Source organism: Phascolarctos cinereus, unplaced genomic scaffold (genome assembly GCF_003287225.1).
Source record: "Phascolarctos cinereus isolate Bilbo 61053 unplaced genomic scaffold, phaCin_HiC Scaffold_3;HRSCAF=262, whole genome shotgun sequence".
NCBI classification, from domain to species: domain Eukaryota; kingdom Metazoa; phylum Chordata; class Mammalia; order Diprotodontia; family Phascolarctidae; genus Phascolarctos; species Phascolarctos cinereus.
Genome location: NW_027555736.1, coordinates 73,001,302 through 73,027,844, shown reverse-complemented (window position 1 = coordinate 73,027,844; position 26,543 = coordinate 73,001,302). Strand labels below are relative to the sequence as shown.

The 26,543-nt window shown below is 41.9% G+C and overlaps 2 protein-coding genes and 1 long non-coding RNA gene across 10 annotated transcripts in view; 1 reads left to right on the top strand and 2 right to left on the bottom strand.

The window, feature by feature from the left end:
* HPS1 (HPS1 biogenesis of lysosomal organelles complex 3 subunit 1) overlaps nucleotides 1-4,041 on the bottom strand; it is a 36,801-nt gene extending 32,760 nt beyond the window's left edge. For 5 of the 6 annotated variants that reach the window (XR_002326488.2, XM_078150932.1, XM_078150934.1 and 2 more), the window contains exons 1-2: nucleotides 3,958-4,041; nucleotides 2,059-2,157 (exon numbers count right to left, since the gene is read on the bottom strand). The gene's annotated coding sequence lies outside the window, so the exon portion shown is untranslated. Of the gene's footprint in view, nucleotides 1-2,058; nucleotides 2,158-3,601; nucleotides 3,911-3,957 lie in introns of those variants that run through there. The other variant, XM_078150933.1, reaches the window with a different exon arrangement.
* Nucleotides 4,042-4,124: 83 nt separating this feature from the next.
* LOC110215371 (uncharacterized) overlaps nucleotides 4,125-26,543 on the top strand; it is a 35,491-nt gene continuing 13,072 nt past the window's right edge. Inside the window, exons 1-2 of one of the 3 annotated variants that reach the window (XR_002326491.2) lie at nucleotides 4,125-4,260; nucleotides 18,744-18,888. This is a non-coding gene — a long non-coding RNA (uncharacterized LOC110215371). Of the gene's footprint in view, nucleotides 4,261-5,037; nucleotides 5,280-9,655; nucleotides 10,015-18,743; nucleotides 18,889-26,543 lie in introns of those variants that run through there. The other 2 variants (XR_002326490.2, XR_002326489.2) reach the window with 2 other exon arrangements.
* The window catches only part of HPSE2 (heparanase 2 (inactive)), a 730,238-nt gene continuing 720,441 nt past the window's right edge, over nucleotides 16,747-26,543 (bottom strand). Inside the window, exon 12 of the mRNA XM_020996755.2 lies at nucleotides 16,747-26,203. Coding sequence (XP_020852414.1) covers nucleotides 26,038-26,203 — 166 coding nt within the window. The 3' untranslated portion in view covers nucleotides 16,747-26,037. The remainder of the gene's footprint in view (nucleotides 26,204-26,543) is intronic.

Genomic DNA, 26,543 nt, shown 5'->3' with positions numbered 1-26,543 from the left:
TTGGAGAAATCACCCAGTCCATCCCTTGCCTCCAGGAAGTGCCAAATTTAAATGAAAATGGAGGGCAAGCAGGTGAGATTCTACAAATTCACTGAAATAATCCATGTTAGTGTCATCAGCTTGGGCTCTTATTTATCTTTGTAACCCGCCTCTTCTCCTAACACACCATTAGCATTCAGAAAGACCTTTTATAAAATAACATATAGAAAGGTAAAGAAGAAAAAAAAACTGAACTAAAATAATCCACAAGAAAATAAAAATCAGTTGCTCCAAATCAACCCATCTTTCCTAGAGCTGCCTAAATCATCTCCCAAATGCACAAGTCTGACCATGTCACTGCACTTCAAAATGTCAACGGCTCCCTATTGCCTGCTTTTTTACAAAACTGGACGAATGGTTTTATGACGGTAGTGATGAAATCGCAGCTCCTGCTCAGAAACTTCCTTTACCAGCAGCAATTGGCATGTGACAGACTTAAGAGTGCTGCCTCTCTGACAACACTGAGCAGGTAAATGCCTAATGTCTTGCCTAGGGTCACAGGTGGGATTTGGATCCAGATCTTCCTCCCTCTACAGTCAGCTCTCTGTGCACTCCTCTATGCTGTCCCACATGCCTAGAATACACCCCGTCTTTGCTTGAGAGCCCCTCACTTCCATCTTCTGCATGGAACCTCCCCGATCTCCCCCCTATCCTCCCAAACGACCCTGGACTGGGTAACCCTGCATATATCTGGTGTTTCTTCTCTTGATATTCAGGTTGCATGCATTGGTCCATGATATTCAGGTTGCATGCATTGGTCCACGTACTCGTCTCCCCAGCAGCTCCTGGTGAGGAGGGCTTATCCTCAGCCTAGCACACACAGTGCCTGGCACACAGTCAGCACGAAATCAACTTGTTAACCTGACACCGAAAGCTCACTAGAATCTGGCTCAATGCAATGTGACCTCAGGGATTCCTGGCAAAGTAAAGGTTGGGAGGGAGGGCTTCTTGGGCTCCTTCCCGCTGTGTCATTCTGGGCCATTCTTGTGTTCTTCCATACTATTATCCTACTTCCACCATAGGAAGGGACCTTGGAGGCCATCATGTCTAACCCCTTCATTTTACAGAAGAGGAAACTGAGGCACAGAAAGGTTAAGTGATTTGCCCAAGGTCAACCTGCTAATAAGAATATGAGGCAGGATTTAAACTCTTGTTTTTCTGACTCCAAACACAGTGTTCTGTCCACTGGGCCACCCTTTAGGCCATATTCTAGCCAAACTGGACTATCTCTTCCATACAGTATACATGCCATGTCCCACCTCCACCCTTTTGTGCAGTCCATCCCTGTATCAAGAATGTAATCTTCCTTCTCGTCACTGCCTTTCAGAATCTCCCTCTGCGTTTAAGGCTCAACTGAGACATACCTCCTTCATAAAGACTCCTTTGAACTTCCCCAGCTGCAACTGTTTTCTCTAACTTCAAATTTTACTAAAGCACTTGGTCTGGACTTCTCCTTGGCCCCTGTCTTATTATATTATTAATTATTATTATTATATACTCTGCCATGTATAATAATAATAGTTAATATTTATAAATATTCTCTCATTTAATCCCCACAACCCCAGAACGGAGGTGCTATTAACATCTCATTTTACAGATGGGACAACTGAGGACGACAGCACTTGAGTGACTTACCCAGGGTCACTCAGGTAGTAAGTGTCTCAGGCCGGTTTTGAACTCGGCTCTTCCCTGAATCCATGTCTGGCACTGTGTGCCACAAATGACAGTCACTCTGTGCCTTTGGAGATGGGTTTCATGAGTTGCTGTGGCCAAAACCCTCCCCCAACACATCACCTGGAAGCCAGTCTCCTGGTAATGTAATGAGCTGCTCTAAATATCTAGGTACCAGGGACAAGAGACATAGATTGGCCATGACCTGAAGGCTTGAGAATGAGGTTTTCCTCTGGGTGAGGAGGTGCTTCTGATGGACAAGGAAGCTAGCTTGGTTGCTCCTCATATCCCCAGCACAGTAAGAGCTCATTTCTCTAGGGCAGGATTTCAAAGTGGATGTCAACTTACCTTGAAGGGGATAGCAGCTGTCCTCTAGGGAGGAGGAAGTTCAGTAAACTGTTTAGACAGGCAGGGCAATCATCTCAGTCTGGTGGTGAAGGCCAGTTGCTGCAAACACATTGAACAATCACCTGATTAACCAATAAGCATTTTATTAAGTGCCTATCATTCTGTAGGCACTGTTTGAGGCACCGGGGATACAAAGACAAAAGGTCCTACCCTCCAGGAGCATACATAACACAAAAGAAAACCGGTATTGCATTCTCATTCTCCCTATTTTAGGCCTAAACAAAATGGAGCAGGGGCTGGAGAGGGTGCACAGACAAATGGGGCCTGTCAAGTATAGATTCTTATTGCCTCATCAATACTTCTGGACATACACATCCCAACTGAGTCTAGGCTGCTTGGGTTGGAGTTGGGGGAAGGGAGGGTTAACATACTTCCTATCATTAAAATTCATGAAGGTGCCAAATTCATGAGTAGCCCCAGAAAAGAGACCTTCCTTTTAGACTCCTGGCCTCTCCCTATCACCTTAATTTTTTTCTTACTTTGGGGATCCCATAATTTCATTGACATGGGAACTAACAATGTGCATCACAACCCCTCCACGTTTCTGGGATTCCCATCCCCAGCTCTTTGGTATCTCCTGTCTTCTAAAGACACTAAAGCCTTCTACCTTCCTCAGCCCTTACTACCTGAGCGAATCTGGGAAAGTCACTTAACTTCTGTTTCCTCACCTGTAAAACTGGGCTTTACAGACTGTAGTAAGATTCAAATGAGATAATATATGTAAAGTGCTTTGCAAACTTTAAAGTGCTATTTATCTACAACACGTCCCAAAACTCTTAGTGCAGTTTTAATAGGTTAAAATTTTGGAGGCACCTGATATGTATTAGCTACAAACTAATTAACTGATTAATTAGGAATGATGGACCAGAGAGCCCATTTTTATTTTCTGGATTGAGAGATCTGTGTTTTCTCTCCAATGCTTTTTATTCTCCTACAATGCATCCCTGAACGTTAGAGCTGAAAGGGACTTCAGAAACCATCTAGTTCAATCCCCTCTTATTTTATTTTCTAAAACCTTGTTATTTTTAAGAACAGGAAATGAGAGCCCTGGGAGGGGAAGTAAAATAGAACGATGGCCAGGCTGAAAGAAAAGCCAGGGACTCCCAAGTCAGTCTGTTACTATGAGGCAGGACTGCCTATTATTTAGATGACATCTGTTCTATGAATCATTTCAAACCATCAATCAGTCAGTCATTCACAGGGCCAAGCACCGTGCTAAGTGCTGGGGATGCAATGACCAAAAAGCGAACTGGTTCCTGCCCTCAAAGAGCATACGTTTTATCGGAGGAAATAATGTACATGTATAAGTGCATACAGAAGAAAGAGGAAATAAACACAAGGTGATTAGGAAGGGAAGCCGTTAGCGGTCTGCGGGACGATCAGAAAAGGCGGCCGCTACGGAACGTACAGAAAGGATGAAAGAGGTTCTGCAGTCGAGGGAAGCGAGGGGCCCGGACTGAACCCGGTCCGACTCTGGGCTCACCTCGGAACCCCGGCATCTGCACCCGAGCGCACGATTACCAAAGGGTTTTCGGACTGGAGCGCCCAGGGGAGGGGGACGGCTCCGGACACTCCCCCGGGGCGCCTAGCGGCCCCCTGCCCCTTTCCTCTCTCCCCAGGCCTTAGATCCCTGGCTCTGTCTGGGTCTCTCTACTTGCGCCCGCGGGCGCGCCTGCCTCGTTTGTGTCTGTGTGCGCGTGCGTCTGGTCCGCGCGCCTGTCTGTCCGTCCGCCCGCTCGGTGACCCCCGCCCCAGTTCAGGAGAAGGCCCTCGCGCAGCCCCCGCCCCTCCAGAAGAGCAGGAGAAAAGCGGGTTGGGGGGGGGAACGGGCAGACGTACCCTGACGCAGCCACCTCCGCGGCTCCTCCGGCCCAGCCAGGGCGGCTTCCGGCAGCGAGCACGTGACACTGGGGCGAGACACGTGACCTCTGCCCGCCCCGCCCCTCCCCTCCCCTCCCCTCCTCTGGCGTCTGAGGAGCACGCGCTGGGGGGGGCGGTGTAGAGGGGAGCACGCGCTAGGGGAGGAGTGGGCGGAGCATGCACTAGGGGTAAAAGGTGTGAAACGGTCTGGCTCGGGCTTAGCCGCTGATCTGCGCACAGCCCAGCGGGGCACGTGCCGTTATTATCACTCCCATTATACAGGTGAGGAAACTGAGGCAGAGAGGACTCGACCTGGCCAGGGTCACCCAGCTCTCGGCCTCTTACCGTTCCTCCTCTCAGGGAGTTTACAGTCTAAGGGGAGAGAGCTCATGTACATAATGAGTGAGATCAAAATAAGGTCATGGGGGTTGGGGGGAAGGAAGGCAGACGCTTAGTCGTCGGGGGGAGGGGTTAGGAGAGCCCTGGTGACGGGCTGGACTCTGAGCCCGGAAGACCGGGGTTCCAGTCCTGCTGGGTGGGTGCCCTTGCCTCAGTTTCCCCCTCTAAAATGAGGGGGCTGGACTGGATGGACCCCAAGCTTGCTTCCAGCTCTAAATAGGTGGAACGTTTCACCCAAGCTTTCAAGGAAAGTTCACAGAGCTAATAAGTGGCAGGCCCACAGGGAGCCACTTCTGGGGAGCAGTCGGCCAACATGTATTAAGCACCCACTGTGTGCAGGGCGGGGTGCTCAGCACAGGGATATAAAAAGGCGGAAGACAGCCCCTGCCCTCGAGGAGCTTACAGTCCAAGAGAGGACACCAACAGCAGGGCACAAGTGGGATCCGTAGACGACTGCCCAGAGAGGAGGCTGCCGAATTAGGGGCGATCAGCAAGTCTTCTCTGTAGGTGGGACTTGGGCTGGGACCCCAGGGGATCGCAGAGCTAGGGGGCATTGGCTGCAAAGAGGCGTGGACTTGGATGGTGCACGGTGGCCCGAGCCACGTGACCTCTGGCGGCTGAGGAGCACGCTGCGGGGGGGGGGGGGGGGGGCGGGGTGGCTGTTTGTGTTTGTGTTTTGTGTGTTGGCCTTCTTACCTGGGCAAAAGCGCTGGATTTGGAGCCAGAAGACCCGAGGTCACCTCGTGCCTGGGCTACTTATCACACATGGGACCTTGGACTTTTTCATCATTAAAAAGAGGGGCTTGGACCAGGACCCTGGGTTTCTACTGGCAGGAGCAAGTAGTGACCCACTGACTCCCACACTGACCCACCCCCCAGACCGTGTTCTACCAGTGTGATGTGTAAGTCACCTTCCCTGTGCCCCCCCCACCCCTTCCCCAGTCTGGCTCCATGAGAGGGACCAGGCGTGGGCAGAATTGTGAAGTGAATAGAGTGGCTTATCTTGTACTTCCTGCTGTGTCCTGCCTGTCCCATTGCCTTTGTCCTTGGCACTGCCTCTAATGTGATTCATTTAGATGCCTGTAATGAAATGTCAGAAAAATTATCCTTTTTTTCCCCCTACTTCCTCCCTTTCCTCATCAAAATAGGAATTTTCTTAGTCCTGATCAGTTGACGAAAAGTAGGCTAAGATGTGAATGATTAGTAATAGTTTAGTGAAAGAGTTCTTCAGCTTTTTTGGAGTCATGAACCCCTTTAGAAATCTGGTGTCCCTTCTCAGAATAGTTTTTTTAAAAAATCATAATAGAAGGAAATGCTAACTTTCAATTAGAGATTAGTGAAAATAAAGATGTAATTTTCCCCCCCATTCAAGTTCATGGACGCCCTGAAACCTAACCACAGACAAGGGACCCCAGATTGAGAACTCTGAGCTTAGTGTGTTTCTTTTTCTGCTATATTATACTTAATAATAACAATAATAATGATGACAGCAATCAATAACATTTATAAAGCACTTTATCAACATCTCATTTTATCCTCACAACAGCCCTGGGGTGTGGATGCTGTTGTTATGCCTATTTTACAGATGAAGTGGCTGAAGCAGACACAGGTTAAGTGACTTGCTCAGGACCACACAGCTAGTGTCTGAAGCCACTAGACTCCAGGTCTAGTGCTGTGATACCTCGTTGCCCTGCTACTTTACCTTGGGAGTATTGGGTGCTTTTCTAACTCAAAGAAATGAATCCTTAAGAGTGAAATTTCATTTTGTTTGGCAATGAAGTGAAGAATTTCAGGCAGAATAGGAGAGAGATTTGGGGCTGAAGAAGCCTTTTTCCATGTCCTTTAACTCATACCCTGGAGGCAGTCCCTTGACTGGACAGCTATGTATAACCTGAGGCCTGTTTCCCTGTACCCTCATCACTGCCTTTGTGGACAGTAGCGATCAGGACCACTGGGTAAGAAACCTAAATTTCTGGACCCCAGAAGTCAAAAGACTAGGAGAGTTGTATTGATTCCATTATGAAATGAAAAGCATAGTTCATATTTTCCAAAATTTTCCTGGTCGGTTGCATCTGTCTCTCTTCAGCCTGGTGAGTATGCTGGGTTTCCTGGTGCATCATCTGTAAGGTGGATAGTTGGATGGGACTTGGGTTTGTCAGTGCACCCCCCTCTCCACCCCGATGTGTATCTCTGTGGCACGTAGAAGACATGTGACACGTGGCAATGGCTACTGCAGAACAGGTAGCACTTTCTACTCACCCACCCAGAGCCAACCAGGAATGGTACCTGATGCAGCTGTTCCTACAAACTCACTCCAGCTGGTTGGTCACGTAGGCACCAGATGTGTTCTCCAGATGTTCCAATCACAGAGGACACCCCAGCTGTTTCCGTCACACTCTCAAGTTCCATTCTTCATACTCACGCTTCTTGGATGGTTGAAATGCTTAGTTAGCTCCAACCAGGGAGGGTCTTAGAAAATCTGGCATGCAGATGGTGTTTGCATAATGCATTTCTTTTTGCTAGCTAGTTATGTTTTCCTTTTAGTAGAATCTATTTTTTTTTTATATTAGAGGCTCTGCTAAATAGAAGTCTTAGATTGGAGAGCCCAATTTTTCACATTCCCTAGCTCTGCTTTAGATTTTTGTCCTGAATTTGACCATTTTATGAGAAGACTTCCAAAGCTGTACCCTTCAGACCTTCTCCGTCTGGCCCCTTTGATCTTCGGTATTCTTGCTGTGATGTGGAATTTTGCCTCTTCTTTGACTCTTCTCATGATCATTCACTTTGTGATACTCGAGAGTGTTAGGGGATTTAGAGCTAGAAGGGTTAGAAGGGTCCAGTAGTAGTGGGAAGAGAAGCAGGTAAGTTTTTCTCTGTGACCAAGGGAGGAAAAAAAAGAAAGGGAATGAAACAAGGAACTTGTGACTAAAACTTTTTTCTTCAAGGATTTATTGAAGCTGGAAGTTCTGGCCTCCTTATCTCCTTCTACTCCATCCTGAGCCCCTGACTCACATTGTTCTATGGGAAATGCAATCCAGATGCAAACTTTTCCATCTTAATTGGAGGATGTCTGAAAATTGTAGACTGCCTGTACCCCTGCCCCTGTGAATTAAGGTAATAAGACTTGTTCTCCAGAATGCCACTAGTTCAGAGGACCTTTGAGTGTTTAGTTTTTTTCCAGGAGCTGGAAGGCTTAAGGTAGTAAAGATGGATTGCATATGGCTAATTATTCATTGTGCTGTAGCCTGACTTTGTTGGACCAGCTTGGCTCCCTTATACCATGCCTTCAGTCCTTAGTCTCAAGTTCCGCTTTAATTCTTTGACCTTATGGGAAGACTCGATTCAACTCTCAGGGCTCTGATTGATCTCATAGCCTCACTGACATGCCCAAGTTAGAAGGAGACCTGGTGGAACTGACCCTCTGTGATTTTGTCATTCCCATCACAGAAGGGCAGATATGGGGAACACGTGCCATAAAAGGCTTAAACCTTGTGGACGCACGAAGAGTGAATCAGGTAATCAAAAGCTTTCATTAAATGCCTAATAGATCCCAGGCACCATACTGGGCACTGGGGAGATAATAAAGAGTGACATCATCTCTGCTTCCAGGGAGCTTATGTTGTATCAGGGGAGACAGCATATGCAGATATGTCTAGATAGAATAAGTACAAAATAAATAAAGATAAAGAATGGGGGTTCTTGCTGTTGGGAGGATCATAAAAGGCTTCATGTAGACCTTTGTCAGTATTAGGGTAGTTGAAGGAAAAAAATTATATGTATGTATAAATAGATAGATAGATAGAGGGCACAGGGTGAGTTGAAGATTAAGGGGTCATATCTGGAGAATAAAATTAAGGGATGAGAGAGGATGATACTCAGAGAAGAAGAAAGGGAGAAGGTAGAATGGGGTAAATTATCTCACCAAAAAAAAAAAAACAGAAAGGAAAAGTCTCTTACAGTGGAGGGGAAGCAGGGGAAGGTGAGAGGGAGTGAGTGAATCTTATTCTCATAGGATTTGGCTTAAGGAGGGAATAACATACACATTAAATTGGGTATGGAAATGTCTTACCCTACAGGAAAATAGGGGGAGAAGGGGACAAGAGTGCAGGGGGATGATAGAGAGGAGGGCAGATTGGGAAAGGGGGTAATCAGAAGGAAATACTTCTGAGGAGGGACAGGGTTGAAAGAAAGAATAGAATAGATGGGAGGGCAGGATAGGATTAAGGGAAATAGAGTTAGTTTTTCACAACATGTCTACTATAGAAGTGTTTTGCATAACTGCACGTGTACAACCTATATTGAGTTGCTTGCCTTTTCAATGAGGGTGGGTGGGGAGGGAGGAAGGGAGAAAATTTGAAACCTAAAGTTTTAAAAACATATGTTTAAAAAAGATGTTTTCACATGCTACTGGGAAATAAGAAATACAGCAGAGGGGGTATAGAAGTCTATCCTGCCCTACAGGAAAATAGAAGGGGAAGGGGATAAGAGAAGGGGGGTGAACAAAAAAGAAAAGGCTTCATGTAGAAGGGGGCGCTTGAGGTTTCTATGAAGTGGGTGTGAGGAGGGAAGGCCAGGGCTAGGACACAGGTGGAGATGGGCTGCCACATGTGGGCCAGTTTGACAGAATTGTAGAGCATGGGAAGGGGTTTAAGAGCTGAACAGAGGAGTTGATATTTTAGCCAGAAGGCTATACTTGTGTGACTAGTCCTAGAGTGGCATGGTCAAACTGTGTTTTTTGGCAGTTGTGGGGAGTGAGGAGAAGCCAGAGGCAGGGAAACTAAGGAGGAGGCCATTGTGAGAGCCAAGGCAGGAGGTGATGAGGACTCGAGCTGTGGTAGTGGCTGAGTGAGTAGAGAGGCAGCAGTGACAGAAAGGGCAGATTTATCCATTGATTGGCTGTGTGGGCAGAGGGACATTGATGAGATAAGCACCGTGCTGAAGTTAGAAATGTGGAAGCCTGTGAGAATGGTGCTGTCCTCGGTAGCAATGGAGACACAAAGTCAAGGGATGGGTTTAGGGGGGGGGAAGAGAACAAGTTATGTTTTGGGCTTGTTGCGCTTGACGTCTCCAGGACATGCAGTTTGAAATGTCCAATGGGCAGCTGGTGTTGTGGAATTGGAGTTCGGGAAAGAGACTGGGACCTCCTGGAGAGAACTGATTGTTAAATTTTCAGTGGGAGCATTTGTACCTTGGAAAGTGGGAAACGCTACAGATCAGGGCTTACTTGTTGTTTTGTTGATTGTCTAGACTTAAGAGAGTAAAAGGAGAAAAGGTTAATAATGAGATTAAGCCTAAAAAATGTGTTGTGCCTACTCCCCCCTCCCCCCAAAGAGCCAGTTGTTACACATTTACCAATACACCCTTGGATGGACTACAGATCTGGGAGTCATCAGCAGAGAGATCATAAATAAACTTATGGAAGCTGATGAGGTCATAAAGAGAGGACAGAGAGAAGACAGATTGGCCCAGGACAGAACCTCGGGGGTGCACTCACAGTCAGGGGGCATGCAATGGATGATGAGTCAATAAAGGAGACTAAAGGTGGCTCGTAGGTAGAAGAAGAACTAGGCGAAGGAAATGTCACCAAATCCAGAGAAGATGGATTTTACAGGAGGAGAGAGTGGACAACAGTGGCAGGTGCAGCAGAGGGGTTAGGAAGGATGAGGACAGAGAAAACACTATCAGATTTGGGACTTAAGAGATTGTTGAAAACCTGGGGGGAGAGCAGTTTTATTTGAATAATGAAATTGTGAGGCAGATTGCACAGGGTTAAGTGAACAAGAATTCCTTCTCTAACTTGAAGGCCTCTGGTCCTCTCCACTGTGACTAGTGGTCCTGTTCATTCTTGTTAACAGCATCATTGTTATTACTAACAACACATGGGAAAAAAAATGGTCACATTCAAGCAAAAAGTAATTAATTTTTTTAAAAGAAAAATATAAAATGTCAACTAACTTTTTTTTTTTTTAATTAAGGACAGGGAGCTTAGAATCATAGAATACTAGTGTGTGGAAAGGACCTTAGAGATTGCCTTGTGCAAGCCTTAGGTTATTGATGAGAAAACTGAAAGCCAGATAAATGAAAGACACAAAACTTTATTCAATAAATACAACTAAAACAAACTAAATTTAGTTCTATATAATGACCAGTTAAGGGACAGAGTCAGAGAGAAGAAAGGGGAAAGATAGGAAAAAGAAGAAAAAAAGGAAAGATGGTGAGAAAGTTAGAAAATTGGAATAAAAGGTGAAGAGAAAAAGACAAGCTGGAGGGAGGGTGAAATAGAGAATATCACTAGCTTGACCTCAAAATACCACTGTTAGGTCTGTTTCCAAAGATGATTAGGGAAAAAGGAAAAGAACCTAAAATATTTATAGCAGCTGTCTTTGTGGTAGCAAAGAACTGGAAATTGTGAGGATGCCTGTCAGTCGGGGAATGGCTGAAAGAGTTGTGGTATGTCATCATGATGGAATACTGCTGTGTTATAAGAATTGATGAGCTTGATGATTTTAGAAAAAAAATGGATAGACTTGCACAAAATAATGAAGAGTGAAATGAGCAGAAGCAAGAGAACGTTGTATACAGTAACAACAATATTGTTTTAAGAATAACTTTGAGTGAAAAAGTCATCTATTATGAATATCCAAATTAACTATAAAGAATACATAAAGGAAGATGCTATCTGCATCCAGAGAAGTAACTGATAAATAGAAGTATGTTTAGAATGATTTTACATATATATACATACGTGTGTCTAATGTAACCAACTCTAGGGCTGGGGGCGGGCTGAGGGAAGAAAAAAGAAATTTACATGATAACTTTATTATATATTTAAAAGGAATAGCAAGTTGTACATTATAAATTTGCATTTTCATATGCAATCATCTTTTTTCTACTATGTTATGGAAATGCTTGTTTTATTTCATAAATTAAAAATAAAATAAATTTAAAAACCAATGTCAGTAGCAGCCTCTGCTATGAACGTGTAGGAGGCAAGCTGCTGCAGTGCTCTGCTGTTCACTTGGGTTGTGGGCACTGAAGGAAGTTAGTCCTTTCTGTGTTTTAAAATTCGAATTACTTCAGCTGAAGTTTGGAGATGGTCTTTTCGTATTGGGAAGTATAAATGCTCGAGTGGAGCCATAGGGGAGTTGGTAAAGTGGGATATGTGCTGGTCTTGGAGTCTGAGCACCATTGCTCAAAGCCTGGGTCTACTACTTACTAGCTGTATGACTTTGGGCAAGTCACCTACCTTCTCTGAATCTCGGTCTCATCATCTGTAAAATGACAGGGCTGGATTAGATTATCTTCTAGGTCTCTAAACCATTTAAATTATTTCTTTGTTTCATGGGTTACAATGGCAAAAAAAAAATCATTTCCAGGTGGCCAGCCTACTAAAGACAGGCCTTTCCATGAGTAGCTAGGTTGGTTCTCAGAAAACAGGGTAAGTTTGTCACCAGGGTTGTATTCAAAACCTTTACAATACAGTGGAAGCTTTCAGAGCTTATGCTCCTGTGGCATAGCTTAGGAGAACCCAGGGTCACCTCCATGCCTTCAGGAAGCATTGAAGCTCTATGGAACAAATTATATAGAGTAGGGAAATAAATGAAGATGGAAAATTCTCCTTCTTAAGGTCTGTGCATAGTTTTATTTTCTAGTGTGAGGTCTGGCTGGTTTGGTGCAGGCTTCTTTAAACGTATGGGCGACTCTAGCCACATAGGCTGTCTGGGTCAGCCTCTGGGTAGCACATGATCCAGGCCCTTCCCTCCCTGTCTAGTGCCCACTGAAGAGCTCCTCCTTATGGTGACTTTAATGTTCCCTCTGTCCACTAGAGGGCACTCAAAGCCAAAGTGGTCCTCAATGGCCGCCAGAACTACTTCTGCCTTTTGCTTTCCGGTACAAAAGTAGCATTTACCCCTTGCGCATGCTACTTCCTCCTGATTTCTAATTTACCATATGAAGAATTAAACATAAAATTGCTAGTTTTCTTGGCTCTGCCCCCATCCCTTGGGATAATTCACTCTGTAAGCTTCTACCTTCTGTATCCAATAGATTTAGACACATAGCCTATTGCTGTTTTAATATACATGAAATGATTGTACAAATAAAACCAACTCCCCTATATCCCATTGAAATATATAACTATATATATATATATATATATAGATATAGATATAGATATATCTATATCTATATATCTATATATCTATATATATCTATATCTATCTATCTATCTATCTATCTATCTATCTATCTATCTATCTATCTATCTATCTATCTCACATCTTTCCTTTCCTATTCTCCATTGGCTCTTCTGTCCTAGGAAATTCCCTAGGCATTCCTGTAGCTCAAAGAGTACAGATAGGGCAAGAAGAACTCTTCCAATGTTTTTCAATGACCAAAGAATATAATGAATCCAAGAATCTCATTGGCTCAGCCAGTCAGATCACTAAGCAAGACTGAAATGAGCTTGCGCTCTATAGGAGGCTCTGAGTGATAGCTGATCATAGTATGATCTTCTTTAGCAGCTAGTCTTGGCTCCACATGGTGACTGCAGATGTTTCTCCTTCCTGCTGTGTAGACAGAATCTCAGCTCTAAAGGTGGAATCTCCATGCTGCCTGTACGTCCCCAAAGAAGCTATAAATTATAGCCAACCTTTTTTTTGGTTATGTTCTTGCTTCAGAGGGAATTAAGATAACCTCCCAGGTAGTTCCTTTATGGTAGGAAAGGGCCTAGAATCGTCTCTGCTTTGCTTTCCCTCTTAAGTATCCAGGCTGGTGGGAAACTCAAAAAGTACAGAGAATGAAATAAAAATTTCCAGAGGTTACTACAGTTATCTTCATGTAAAAATACTCTTTGGACTATAAGTCACATGAAGGAAGAAATCACATCTTAGCTTTGTTATCTCCCCCAGTGCTTAGCAGAGTCATCCTCTGTAAATAGTAGATGCCTAATAAGTATTTGTTGAAACATTTGTCAAAAAACTTTGAAACTTGATTTTAACAATGCAGTATATTACAAAATAAATAACACATGCAGTCTGTCACAAGATAACCAATACTATACAAAGGAGAATTTTCTGGCATTAAAATGCTTATTTGTAACAAATAGTATTAAACATATTTTTTATTGCACGTCCCTGTCCTATGTGTGGCACTCTGGGACTGCCTAGCTTGTCTACCCTTAGTGATGATTTTGTGTAAATTCATAGTATTTGGTGAGAATTTTTTTTAATGGAGAAAAAGAACCTTTCAATAATAACTACTAGTTTAATAAGCTTTTCAGGAATAACTAATTAGAGTACCTGTTCACAGTTCTTCAGTAATTCTTAAATTGCCAGAGACTTAGATGATTGATGGCAACAGTGTACCAGGGAAATGTTATACTTTGTAATACATTGCTAAGACAATACATTTCTTTCCTTTAAGTTTTTTTCAATTACATGTAAAAACAATTTTTAGCATTCATTTTAAAAAATTTTGAGTTCTAAACTCTCTCCCTCCTTCTTTCCCCTCTCCCCTCCTTGAGAAGGCAAGCAATTTGCTTATAGATTATATGCATACAGTCATGTAAAACATTTCCATATTAGCCATATAGAACAGTACATTTCAAAAGATACTCATGTATATGTTTACTCTATTGTGTACATCTCTCTCGTCTCTACTGATGCAAGCTGCAAGCTGCAACCCCTCCAAATCTCAGTAATAGATTTCATCAGTTTTTTTGTGGCCAAAAAAATCCATCACCTTGTGGCTAATCTTCTGGTGATAAGCTTCTCCAAACTTACCTAACATCTAGGTATTCCCTAGTTTTAAGTAAAATTTACATCTCAGATAATTTTGCCTTAGTCAAGAATCTGAGGCAATTTTAATTTGACTACAAATCTGCTGGAAACTCCATTAACCTAGGACTGATTCCCCAGGGATTTCTGCACTCCACAGCGGCATATGCATCCCGGCAGGGCCCCACAATAGGACCACACTTCTCAGTAAATACAAGAACAGGACAAGCCAGTCCCGAGCCAACGACCACAGGATCTGCCTAGAACAGACCATATATTACTCACCCCACCGGAAAAAAGACACACATAGACAGCAGGTCAGTGTTCCATGATGACAAGACCCTGTCAAGTATAGTTTCTCTCAAATGTCCATAGTAACAATACTTTAAGAAAACTACAGTATGCTTGGTGTGGTCATAGAGTGACAGCCAACAATGGTTGAGGCTCACATGCTGGCTTTTACAGGCAGATCTCTATTTAATAGCTATTGGTGATGGATTCTTAACACAAAAAGATATTTTCACATGGGGGATCTGTGTCAGGAGTTGTGGAGTCTGTGGAGTTGTGGTAGGAATTCTTGGACAGGCTTTCTCTGTTCCTGGTCAAGATCTTCAAAAACTTGCCACCTAAAGAGAGTATTTGTATTGTATGTAAAAGACGGTCCATTATTAGTGTGATAGTCTTTTTAGTGCAGAATACTAAATGGTTATCTGTTGATGTGAGGTTCCCTATACATCACTTAGGAAAAATCACTTAACACACTTGGAGGAATTGGGCTTGTTCTGACTTTTCCAATATAGCGCATAATTTCTTTTAGACCCAAACTATTAACTTCTGGACATTGGGCCTGTGAGCCTGAACTAATTTGCTTTATTTATTGCTAATTTGTTTTCCTGCTATGACGAATCCAGTTCACTATCCGGGGGTGCACGCTTGGATGGATTCAAGATGGCAAGGAGGCCCTGGCATTGTCTCTTCTGGAGTCTGCGGCTTTGAACTTGCTTTGACTTTCAGGCCCCAGGACTCTGTCATCACTTGAACAGGCTGATTCTTCTTGATGTTCTCTGTGCCTGGTTTGTGGACTGCCAGTGAATTTGTAGTCAGACCCTCTTGCATTCTCCTCCCCTCTCCCCCCTTCCCCAAGTAGCATACCTTTTAGCACAAACCAAGCTGTTTCCTTTAAAGGTCTGGAGTAAAAGTGAACCCTGAGAGGTGGAGGCGTTAGGGTTTGCAGCCTCGGACAGCTGGAATAGGTTACCTGGTTCACTGACTCAGGCGCCAGTGTTGTCTGGTTTCAAACTCTTCTGATCTTCTACCTTGAGGAGCCTCATCAGGGGAAAGGAACCCAGCACAACGTTGTCTCTTAGGTTACACCAAATGTTCTGTGTTGTGCTATTTCTATGGGATGATGTTGGCTTCAGTCATGTGGGCTGATGACTGCCTTGGGGGCTTCTCACAAAAACCAGATGCCTATCTTACCAGGCCATGATCCAGAGTAGAAAAAACGTCAGTCAACAGAAACTTGTATGTATAACACCCGGATTAGTGTCAGTTACAGCTAGAGCTCAGCTAATAAGGAACAGTTAGAATAACCCAGGTGTGCTTGTTAATAAATGTTTTGAGTGACATTCTATTTTGGTGTACAGGACAATAATTCCATGTTCTTGTCTTGAATTTCTGCTACGCTAGTTTCATCTATGAAAGACAGTTCTATTTCTATAAAAAACAGAGTATAAGTAACTTTGGGTCTGGTTAAAGTATTTGATCTATAGTAGGTCTGACTGGAAGAAGCTAGTGGCAGTAAAGAATCTCGTTCTTGCCAGGGGGTGTCCACTCTACTTAATATCAAGAGCAAATTCCATTATGAAAATTCCACCTCCTGAGAAAAATTCCATTACACCTTGATTAAGCTGGATGTAGAAATAGGTTTATGTTAGTTTTTACAGTGATGTTTCCAGAACTATGTTGTCTTTGTATAGAAACAGTATGAAACAACCTGAATAGAGAATTTGAAGGATAACTTTGAAATCCTGAGTGGATGGATCATGTGGTTAAGAGATAGTGTTAAGGACAGAGGACCTCCTGGCTCTTTAGGCTGTGCTTCATTGGGTGGTAGACTTTGGTTAGGGCACATCAAATTCTCTCTAGTTCTTAGTTTTATAGATTCAATTTCTAGGGGCCACATTTGGAATAACCAGACTCAGAATATTATTAGACAATGGGGAAGATCAAGAATAAAGGTTTTTTTTTAAAGGTGATTTGAATATGCCTTGTCAAATTGAAGGCATCCTCCTAACAATTCAATTAATTAATAATCAACTTTAGGATCCTCACTTCTCAAAATTGTTTCCATACAGTGTGGTCAGCAACCAATGACCAGTAAATTTGACTTCCCCCTACACTTGTGGCAAGACCCCACATCATCATTGTGGAGACTATCAAATTAAAAAATCAACAGCTTGCTTACCTTAGTAAACCATGTGTTAAGTATATCACGTAGTAACACATCTTAAGATTGAGGAAGGCATAAATAAAAGTCCTCATATATGGCCTCAATACATGTTTCCGCACAAAATGCTCAGAGGACAGAAAGTTGAATATTCCATTTTTATTACTTCCAAAATATGACTTCAAAATATAAAATACCTCATGGACCCAAATTCTTTGCAGTCATCAGACTCATATAATCCTTAATAAAATCTGTTTTCTGGAAGAAAATATTAACACCTGTAAAATCCCCCTCACATTGAAGAGACTTCCTATGGGAGGTATCACTTGGACTCACTCCTTTTGCCAAATTCCAGACTAATAGAACTTTGAAAGTTTATTTTTGCTTCTTCTGAAAATATAATTTAATACACAACATTTACAACATGAAAACCAGAAATACTTCCACTATAATAATTATAATATTAGTGATGTAAGGAAGTAAGGAAGGCTTGGGCTGACTGGGGTTTGGATTAGTAGACCCCCTTTCCTCTTCTAAATCACTAGAACTATGGACTGAGTATAAACCCCATGGGGGCTTGGTAAACCTTAAAACTTCAGGTCACCAGTATGGTTTCCCAGCAATTTCTCCTCCGTATAGGGAGGAGGAAGTGCTATAAACTCATATCAGGTATGCTGAAACCCTTTTTCAGTCCTCATACACATGGATCATCCTTCTTTCACTGATAGTGACATTTTGAACCAAAGTGGAACTAATATGGCTATTTAGGTTTGGCTTGTTTTTTGGGTCTGTGTTCAAATCCTTGTTCTGCTATTTGCTACTCATGTGACCTTGTTCACTTAACCTATTTAAGAATCAGTTTCCTCATTTATAAAATTATGGGACTGAAGAAGAAATAGCTAATATCACTTCCAGCTCTAAATCTTTGATACTATGATCCTTTGCCTAGAAGCAGCTAAGTAATACAGTGGATCAAGTGCTAGTGTGACCCTGGGCAAATTACTTAATCTGTTTGCCTCAGTTTCCTCAATTGTAAAATGGGCATGATAACAGCACCTACCTCCCAAGGTTGTTGTGAAAATTAAATGGGTTATTTGTAAAGCACTTAACACAGTACCTGGCACATCATAGGCACTTAATAAATGATTTTCTTCCTGTCTTCCTTGGTGTTAAATGGCATTTGCAAGTTTTTGGTACTGTCCTTTTCTTCTCAAGCTTGCTTATTCCTTTCTTGTCCCAAAACAAACAAAAACCTTGTTAAGCCCAGTCACCTAATAATAAACTGTCAACAAATAAGGCAGCAGGAGAAGCATTCTTGCATGGAAATAGAAAGCAAATAGTATGACATGGCTAGGGCTACCATTTACTAACCATTACCTAGGGGTGTCACAAAATTTAATTATTATCACCTTGGTGCTGATTTGAAATACTTATGAGGAAACACTACTTAGGACTAACCTAAGGAGACAGGAGCAGATGTCTCTATTTATGACAGAAGTATTAGAATCTTTCATAAGCATTTCAGAATTCTTCTAAGCACTGACAATATTCTAATTTGTATTATGTATAACTCCCTTTCTGCAGTATAAACTCGTTGAGGGAAGAATCATAGCATGGGGATCATAGAAAGGGGACTGACTCAGGAGTCACAATACCTGGGTTGTAGTCTTAGCTCTGCCTCTTACCAGTAGTGTGACCTTGCACAAATCACTTGACCTCTTTGAGACTTAGCTTCCTCAGCTATAAAATGATGATAGTAACATTTGATCCATCTAGCCCTATGGGCTTTTGTGAGGAGAAGTTTTATAAGGGATTAAGCCTTAGGTCAGTGAGCTATTACTTTGTTTACCCTCACTCCAAACATGTGGCCCACAACCATTAGTGCCTCTTGATTCTGAGTGTCACTTGTCTGGGTCTTCCTGTACCTCCTCCATGAGAGGCCCATCCAAGGCCAAGGGGGCTTTCTCTGAATTCCTTGATAAGACTGAGATACTAATTGCTTATTCTCCCCCTCACTATGTGGTAAGTCCCTATTATTTTCTTTCCAAGTCATACAACTTTCTGATGTTAACCCTACAGATAGTAGCTGCTTAATTGTCTGAACTGGATGGAATGTCATTCTTTTTCTTCTTGTTTTAAAGGGGACATTGCAGACCCAGCCACAATATTTGAAAACATACTGGCTATTTTGCATTTTGGAGCAGTGAGATACAAAATGAACCTCAGTTACAAGGAGATGCCAGTGCTTTGCTTCATCTGAAAGAAGAGATCAGGTAGTGGTAACAGGTATGCTGTGGATAAAGCTCAAGCCTCAAGCTTCAACTGCTCTTCACTCTCTTAATGTTCTAATGGTGATCTACTAGCGTTTAAATTAGGGGAGAGTAGACCCTGGGATGATATCTGGAATCTAAGAACATTGATGCTCTTCACTTACTGGTCATAAAATCTTAGGCTAGTGATTTATATTAAAAATGAAAACACAAACTAATCTTGTAGGAGAGTTTATTATTGAGGCAATGTGGCATAGTGGAAGGAATGTTTGACCTAAAAGTCAAGATAAAACTTATCATTATGGCTCACTCACAGGCTGTATGACCATGGCCAAGTTATTTGACTTCTCTGAGTTCACTTACATCTGTAAAATGGGTATGGAAATGTTTGTACTACTCATCTCACAGGATTCTTATGGGGAAAAAAGGCTTTGTAAACCTTAAGATGCTATACGAGAAGTGATTTATTATTATGCATCAGGGAGGCTCATTGACAGAGCCAGAAGAGATCTAACAGTAACTTTAACAATAGGATATATTTGTACTGTTTTTAGGGGGTAGTTGGTAAATGGCTGTATTAATAATACATATGGTAGTGATTCTAAATGGCCATCTTGTTTGTTTCTCCTTGGGTTTTAGAAAACAATCAAATTCCTCATTTGAGAGGTACCTTTCATGGAAAATAATCATAGAATCCTGAAGTTGAAGGGATAGCATCAGACCCTCTGCTCAACTCTATTCAAAGCAGGAGTTTCTTTGGTGACACCCGTAACAAGTCCAGTCTTTTTTTTGAACACTTAATATTAATGCTTCTACTATTAAAAGAAAAGTTGTGATAGCCTAAGAAATCATAAACAAATTCTTACAATAACTCACATTTTTATGGTGCTTTTACACTTTACAAAGTGCTTTCCTCATAACAACCCTGAGAAGTAAGTAGTGCAAATATTATTTATCCCCATTTTACAAATAAGGCAACTGAGGGTCAGAGACGTGAAATGACTTGTCCAGGGTCACATGACTAGTAAGCCAGGGTTTAAATCCTGGTCTCCTATGACTCCACAAAAAAGCCAACTCAACAAAGCATACATCCATCTTTAAGGGGGAGGGTTGGTGGGTGCAGGGACTAGGGGAAGGCAGAGATAAATACCTGCAGAGGTGGGCTGGTGGAATTTGAAAGAAAGTTATGATTGCTTGGAAAAGAATTGTTAAAGTATGTATTAGAACAGTTGGTGGAGTGGAGGAGAACTGAGGTGCTAGTTGAAGGCAGTTCGAAAAAGCTGTTATTATGTAAAAAGTACATAGTCCTGATTTTGAGTTTCTATTTTCACTTTATCTTTGGGGGAGGGGGGCTTTTGAATGACATTTCAAGTATCTCAATGGTCCTTTTGTAGATCCACTGTCTCCCTTCCATTCTGTTCTCTTCAGAAATTAAACAATTGCCCTTTTCTAATAAAAGACTGAAGAATTTACTTCCTCCATCAATAAACTTTCAAGGTGAAGCCAAGGGTAGTCTCAACACAAACAAAGTGGATTCTTAGTGCCTAATGACATAACATATTTATACCTACATTTTTATTTATGTATCTGACACATAATCCTTGGTGATTACTAGGTAAATGTAAATATGAATATGAATGACTAGGTTCTCAAACCTATAGATACCAATGCTTAGAATTTGCAGCATCTCTCAGTATGCCCCCTTCCCTCCTCTGACCCTGCCACAACTCTACTGCAGGCCCTCATCATGTCTCCCCTAGTGTCTCCCACTCCAATTTATCTTCATTCAGTGACCAAAGTGATTTTCCTATAGTGCAGGTCCAATCATGTCACCCCTCTTACTCGAAAAATCCAGTGGCTCTGTTGCTGTGTTTGGCATTCAGACCCTTCATACCCTACCCTGCTCCCTCCACTGTCTTCTTACAATTTACTTTGATCCAGTGACACAGCCTCCTGACCCTCCCACAAATAAGACCTTGGCTCTAGTTATTCTGACTGCTCCTCAAGCTTGGAATATTCTCCCTCTGCTCTGACGACTGACCTCGCCGGCTTCCTTTACCACCCAACTAAGATCCCATCTTCTACAGGGAGCCTTAATCCCACTGCCTTCCTTCAGTCAATTATTTCCTATTTATCTCATTTAAAGCTTGCGTTATAGATCTGTTTGTTTGATTGTTGTCTCCCGCATGAGATTGGGAGCTCCCTAAGGTCAGGGACTGTGTTTTGCCTCTTTTTGTATCTCCAGCGCTTAGCATAGCATCTGGCACGTTAGTAAGTGCTTAATAAATGTTTATTGATGGAATGGAAGGGATCTTAGAGGTCATCTATGGTAAATCTCTATCCCATAGGAGTAGGTTCTACCCCATAGTCCCCAAGAGGTCTGCTGTTCCATAGTGAGACAGAGAGAGCTGGCAATTTTTATGTAGTTTTGGGATTCAGGTTGAAGGCCTGTATCTTCAAACAATCTCATTCCCACAGTAGGCTCTGGGGCTCTTGAGACCATGTGCCACAAGGGCCCACAATGAATTGGAATGGGAGAATAGTAGTTACAATTTTTAATGTACATCTTAGTTCTGGTATTTCAGTTCTTTTTGCCTCTGTCCCAGCTAATTCTTATCCTGGACAGTGGTAATGTTTTTTTTTTGTTTGTTTATTTGAAATGAATGAGAAATGCTGAGTACCCAAATGTTGGACTTGATCTCTAGAAAAATAGGAGAACCACTTCTCAGACGTATTCCCTCCATACTATTTAGGAGTGAAAAGGAAAAAGAAGACTGAAGGAACAGGAAACAACTCTGCAAAAATGTTCTAATTTTGTAATATTCATTTTTATCTTCTCAGTTAAGTATTTCCTCAAGACAATTTATTAAACTTGCTAAAAGTAATTAGTTGTTATTAACCCCCTTCCTGCCTTCTATGTAAGTTGTTTTGATGGAAACAGACTTGGGCAAGCATGCTGCTTAGTTCTTTTGTATTATGGTCTTTCCATGTGTCTCTGCCCTCTAGGTTGTACTGGAAGCATGCCTTGTGATACTTGCCATGAGTGGTTTTATTGTTACAATTGCCTTAAAAACACACTCATCTTAGGAACATCCCTTGGACAAAGGTCAAGGCAAGTTTCATTTACACTGAATTAGAATATAATATCTTTTTTTTTGACATTTTTCAAATTTGACATTTGTCAAATCAGATGACCACTTCTGGTGATTCATATGATAAACATTTACTTTTAGTATAAGGAAAAACTTTTATAATTAGAGCTATCCAAAAGTGAAATAGGATGGATATCCAGACTGGTAGTCTTTAAGCAGAGTCTGGATAACCACATGTTCCTATGTTGTGGTGGGGATTTTTTTTCTTTTGGGGAGTTGGGTTGGACTTCTAACTCTTAAATTCTGTTTATTTTATTGGAAATAGTGTGATAATGTTGTGTCCTCTGTTTGGCATTTAAAGCCCTTCATAATCTGGCACCAATTCACTTTCCTAGTCACACACACACAGACACACACACACACACAGACACACACACACACACACAGACACACATATTATACATGACTCCCCTTAATGCACACACCAGAATCCATTCAAACAGGCCTTCTTACTCTTGCTCATACACAGTACTCCATTTCCATTCTCAGTGCCTTTGTAATGGCTGTCCCCAATGAGTGGGATGCACTCCCTTGTTACCATCACAATTTCCTTCAAAGCTGAATTCAAGAACTCAAGTGAGGCTCTGCCTTTTACATGAGACCTTTTCTGATCTTCCCCAGCTACTAATGTCCTCCCCAACTCCTACCCCATCAACTTGTATCTCTTTTGTATATAACCTGTCTATGTACATACGTATTCATTCTCTTCTCAAGTAGAATGCTTCTTGAAGGAAGGGTCTGTTTCACTTTTGTCTTTGTATTCCTGGCACCTAGTAGTGTGTAAGCACCGTACCATTGTTTAGTGGTGGTTGGGTTTCTTTATCTTTATCCTCCAAGAAGCAAGGAATTATGCTAGCATTTGGGGCCCCCAAAGGAAAAATCCAGAAAGCCATGTAATCCTTTGTATTGAAAATGTACCATTCTCCAGCTCTGGAAGTATTTCTATGAAGGAAGGTGGGGAAGGAAGTGGTAGGCAGGAAGTGTCTCCTTTGTTCTGACTCTAGCTTACACTCCATTGCCTTCTGCATTTTATGCAGACCACATTACATGATTCACTGAATAAGTGCCTGACCTTTAGTGAATGAGTGTCTTCTATGAACTAGGGGATCTAGCTACATGGCCATTAACATAAATGAAGTATTTTAGGGGATCCTTAAAGGTTTCTGCTATAGAGTGGAAAGAACGCTGGCTTTGGAGAAGAACTATTAGCTCTGCCAGTTAGGAGCTGTGTGTCCTTGGGCAAATCCCTCCATCTCTCTGAACCTTAATTTCAACTTGGACTAGTTGATCTCTATGATCCCTTCCAGCTTGTCACTGTCTGTGAGGTAACGGAGTTGATACCATGACTTTTCATTGTCAGGGCCTGGAAGTTTTCTGAGGACTTTTTAAGTGCTCTCCTACAGAAATCACAAACTGGCTCCCTGGCTGCCTACACAAACTATCTGTTAGTAGCAGAATGTGCTACTTGAGTTTCTACATCAGTAAGATGATAAATCCTTGTACTACCTACTTCTTACAGGGTTGTTGAGAAGAGGGAGCTAAAGTACTTTGTAAACTTCAAAGTTCTATATCAATGTGAATTATTATTATCATTATTGTTATTATTGCTTTCCTTCCCCTCCCTTCCTTACATCTTCTTTCTGCTATTTATCTTTTCTCCCTTCCTTTTCACTTTCCTAATCTGCTAGTTGCTTTCTTTTCTTCCTGAAGTAGAAGGACTTTGCTCTACTCTAACATACCACAGAAAGTATCATAAAGAATGATCAAGGAGTCTTGTGCCCTCTGCTCTTTCTTTCTTTATTGTCTTAAGAAGGCAATCTGTTTGAACGGTTTCCATCTTCAGTCTCCAGCCTTAACTCCTTACCCTCTCTCCAGTCCCATAATTCTTGCTGTTGACATCTCCTATGGGATTCTACTAACATCTAAAACCAAAGCATGTAAAAAAAATCAAGCTCAAATGTTTTCTTAGGCTCCCATAATTGATTTACCACTCTCAGATTCTAATGAAAGCTTCACTGCTAATATTCAGTGGCCACACAATTCTCTATAATCAGAACATTTGCTTTACTCTATAACCAATGTCAGTGTGTCATGTTAGGTCTTCTGTTCTATTTCCCAGTCTGTCCCTTCTCACTGTTCTTAGTTACAAATTTAGTCCACATACCTAATGTGCCTAATCACCATTGTTGCAACAGCATTTTAACTAGTCTCCCATCATCTCAGCCTTTTTCCTTCTATTTTCTCCTATAAACAGCAGCAAAAATTATTTTCCATTTCAGTCATGTCACTTGATTGCTCTAAAGTCTACATTGACAATGACTTCTCAAGTAAAATGGAAATCCTAATCATGGAGCTATAAGGTCCCTCATGAATTGTTCCTAATTCCTCTAAAATGTGCTCAGTTTGCTGTATTCTGTGTGATACTTTTTATTCCCTAGCCAATCAAACTTGTTTAACAGCTCACCCTTCCAGCTTCCTCCCTGAGGCTTTGTACTTGTCATTTTCTTCATCTTCCATAAATGTCTTTTCTTTTCTGTGGTTTACTAGAACTTCCCTTCCTTCTCTCTAAAAACATTGCCTAAAGCCTTGTCTGCATGGCCAAGTTAGCTGAGCTGAGACTCAATGGATCTGGCCATTTTATATGGACCAAGAGGCAGCTCTGTTGTTTATTTTTCTACCACGTGGGAAGATGGTAAAAAAATATCAGATTGAGTTTTAACCTTCTGAGATAATTTTGATTTACTCCTTCCTTGAAGTTTTCCCTACTTAACATCACCTTGCTTAGCCCCACTCAACAAGTCTGCTGAGATCCTTCCCATCCTTCAAGACCCCCATTCCCCATCAAAACTTGGAGAAATCTCTCCCTCTTCCGTATCATGATTGTAAACTTTTTTATGGACTTAGAGCATTCTAAGTATCTGTGTCTCTGTCATTTGCCCTACTACACTATAGACTCCTGGAGGGTTGGGATCATTTCTTACATATATATCCTGATGTCTTAGACAGTACTATACACTTAGAGCTGATTAGATGTTGGTGAATTGGACTAAACCCTCCTCAGGGCTCATCTCTTTCTGATCAATTAATATTAACACTATATGTTTTGTTTTTGTTATTTGTGTTCTTGCCTATTTGAACTTAATATTAGTCATATTTCCCCATTGGCTTAAGAGCTACTTGCAGGAAGGAATGGTGATGTTTCTTTTCTTGATAATTCTCCATAGTACCGGATTCATTGCCCTCTCCTTGATATATGGTGTGCAAATAATATTCAACCTTGGGAGGAACTGGATTTAGGGTCAATATTTAAAAACTTGGGCTTAGCTACAGCTCTACATTTTAAGAGTATGGGCCCCAGAAATTGACCACATAAGTAATGTCAGTGTCACAGATGCATACACATATACATAGATATCAGTTGGAAAAAGCTTATCCACCATGCCCGGAACTGACTCCCTCAGCCTGTCACCTAAAGAAGGGAACAGTACATAGAAACCCAGAGCAGCAGCAGACAACAGCAAAAGGCGAGGTGCTTAGAATTAGCTGTGGGCTCCAGCAAGTCCTCTTTTCCCTTTCTTTTCTCTCATCCTGATAGGTAGCAACAGAAGTGTAAGGTTTTGCTGTCAGGTAGCTGGGTGGCCAGAACCACAGGAAGGCATTTATTTGGTGGCATTTCCCCTGGGAGGGTGAGTACCTGCTTATTTTTTGGGTGCAGATCCATCCATTCATCCATCCATCCACTCATACATACATATATATATATATATTTATGTATTTGTCTTTTGCAAGTATTTTATACGTATGTATGTATGCATACATTTTCACTCCATGGAACTTAGGATCTTCTTGGAAAGAAGGCCTACGCTGTGTCCAGCAGGACTTGGAAGCAGGGTCTGTTTTAGTCTGCTTTAAGAAGATATTTGTCAGTGAAAAAAGGATACTGTTAGGTCTGAAGAATTAAAACAGGTCCAGCAGGTCCATCAGTGGCACATGAATGTGAAGAAGGCCTACGCCTATCGATACCGGCAGGCCAGAGCATTGACGTTCTTGACTACATAAAAACCCATGGTTACTGGTGGGATAACCAGTGTGCGGCCAGCCCGAAGGGGTCGGGGCTTCAAGTCTGGCAGAGTTCCATCATCCACCATCATCAAAGGCTGACCATTTAGCTGCACTGACCTATAATGAGGAAATACAATAGATGGCTGATTATTGCACAGTAATCCAGGTAAACTGTTGAGCCTATTTGTTCCCAGACAACTTGATTTATTGTACTTCACACAGTGCTCTGTATATAGTGGCAATTAATGAATATTTGTTGAATGAACGATTCATTCAGTCAGAGGGGCTCTGTTTTGCCAATCTCATTGGGTAACCTAATACATTTTACAGATGAGAAAACAAAGTGACGTTTTTTCATGAGCTTTATTAAGAACCTATTTTGTATCAACCCCTGTGCTAGATACTGTGGGAAATATAAAGGTAAATGATATATCTTTTCTACCATAAAGGAATTTAT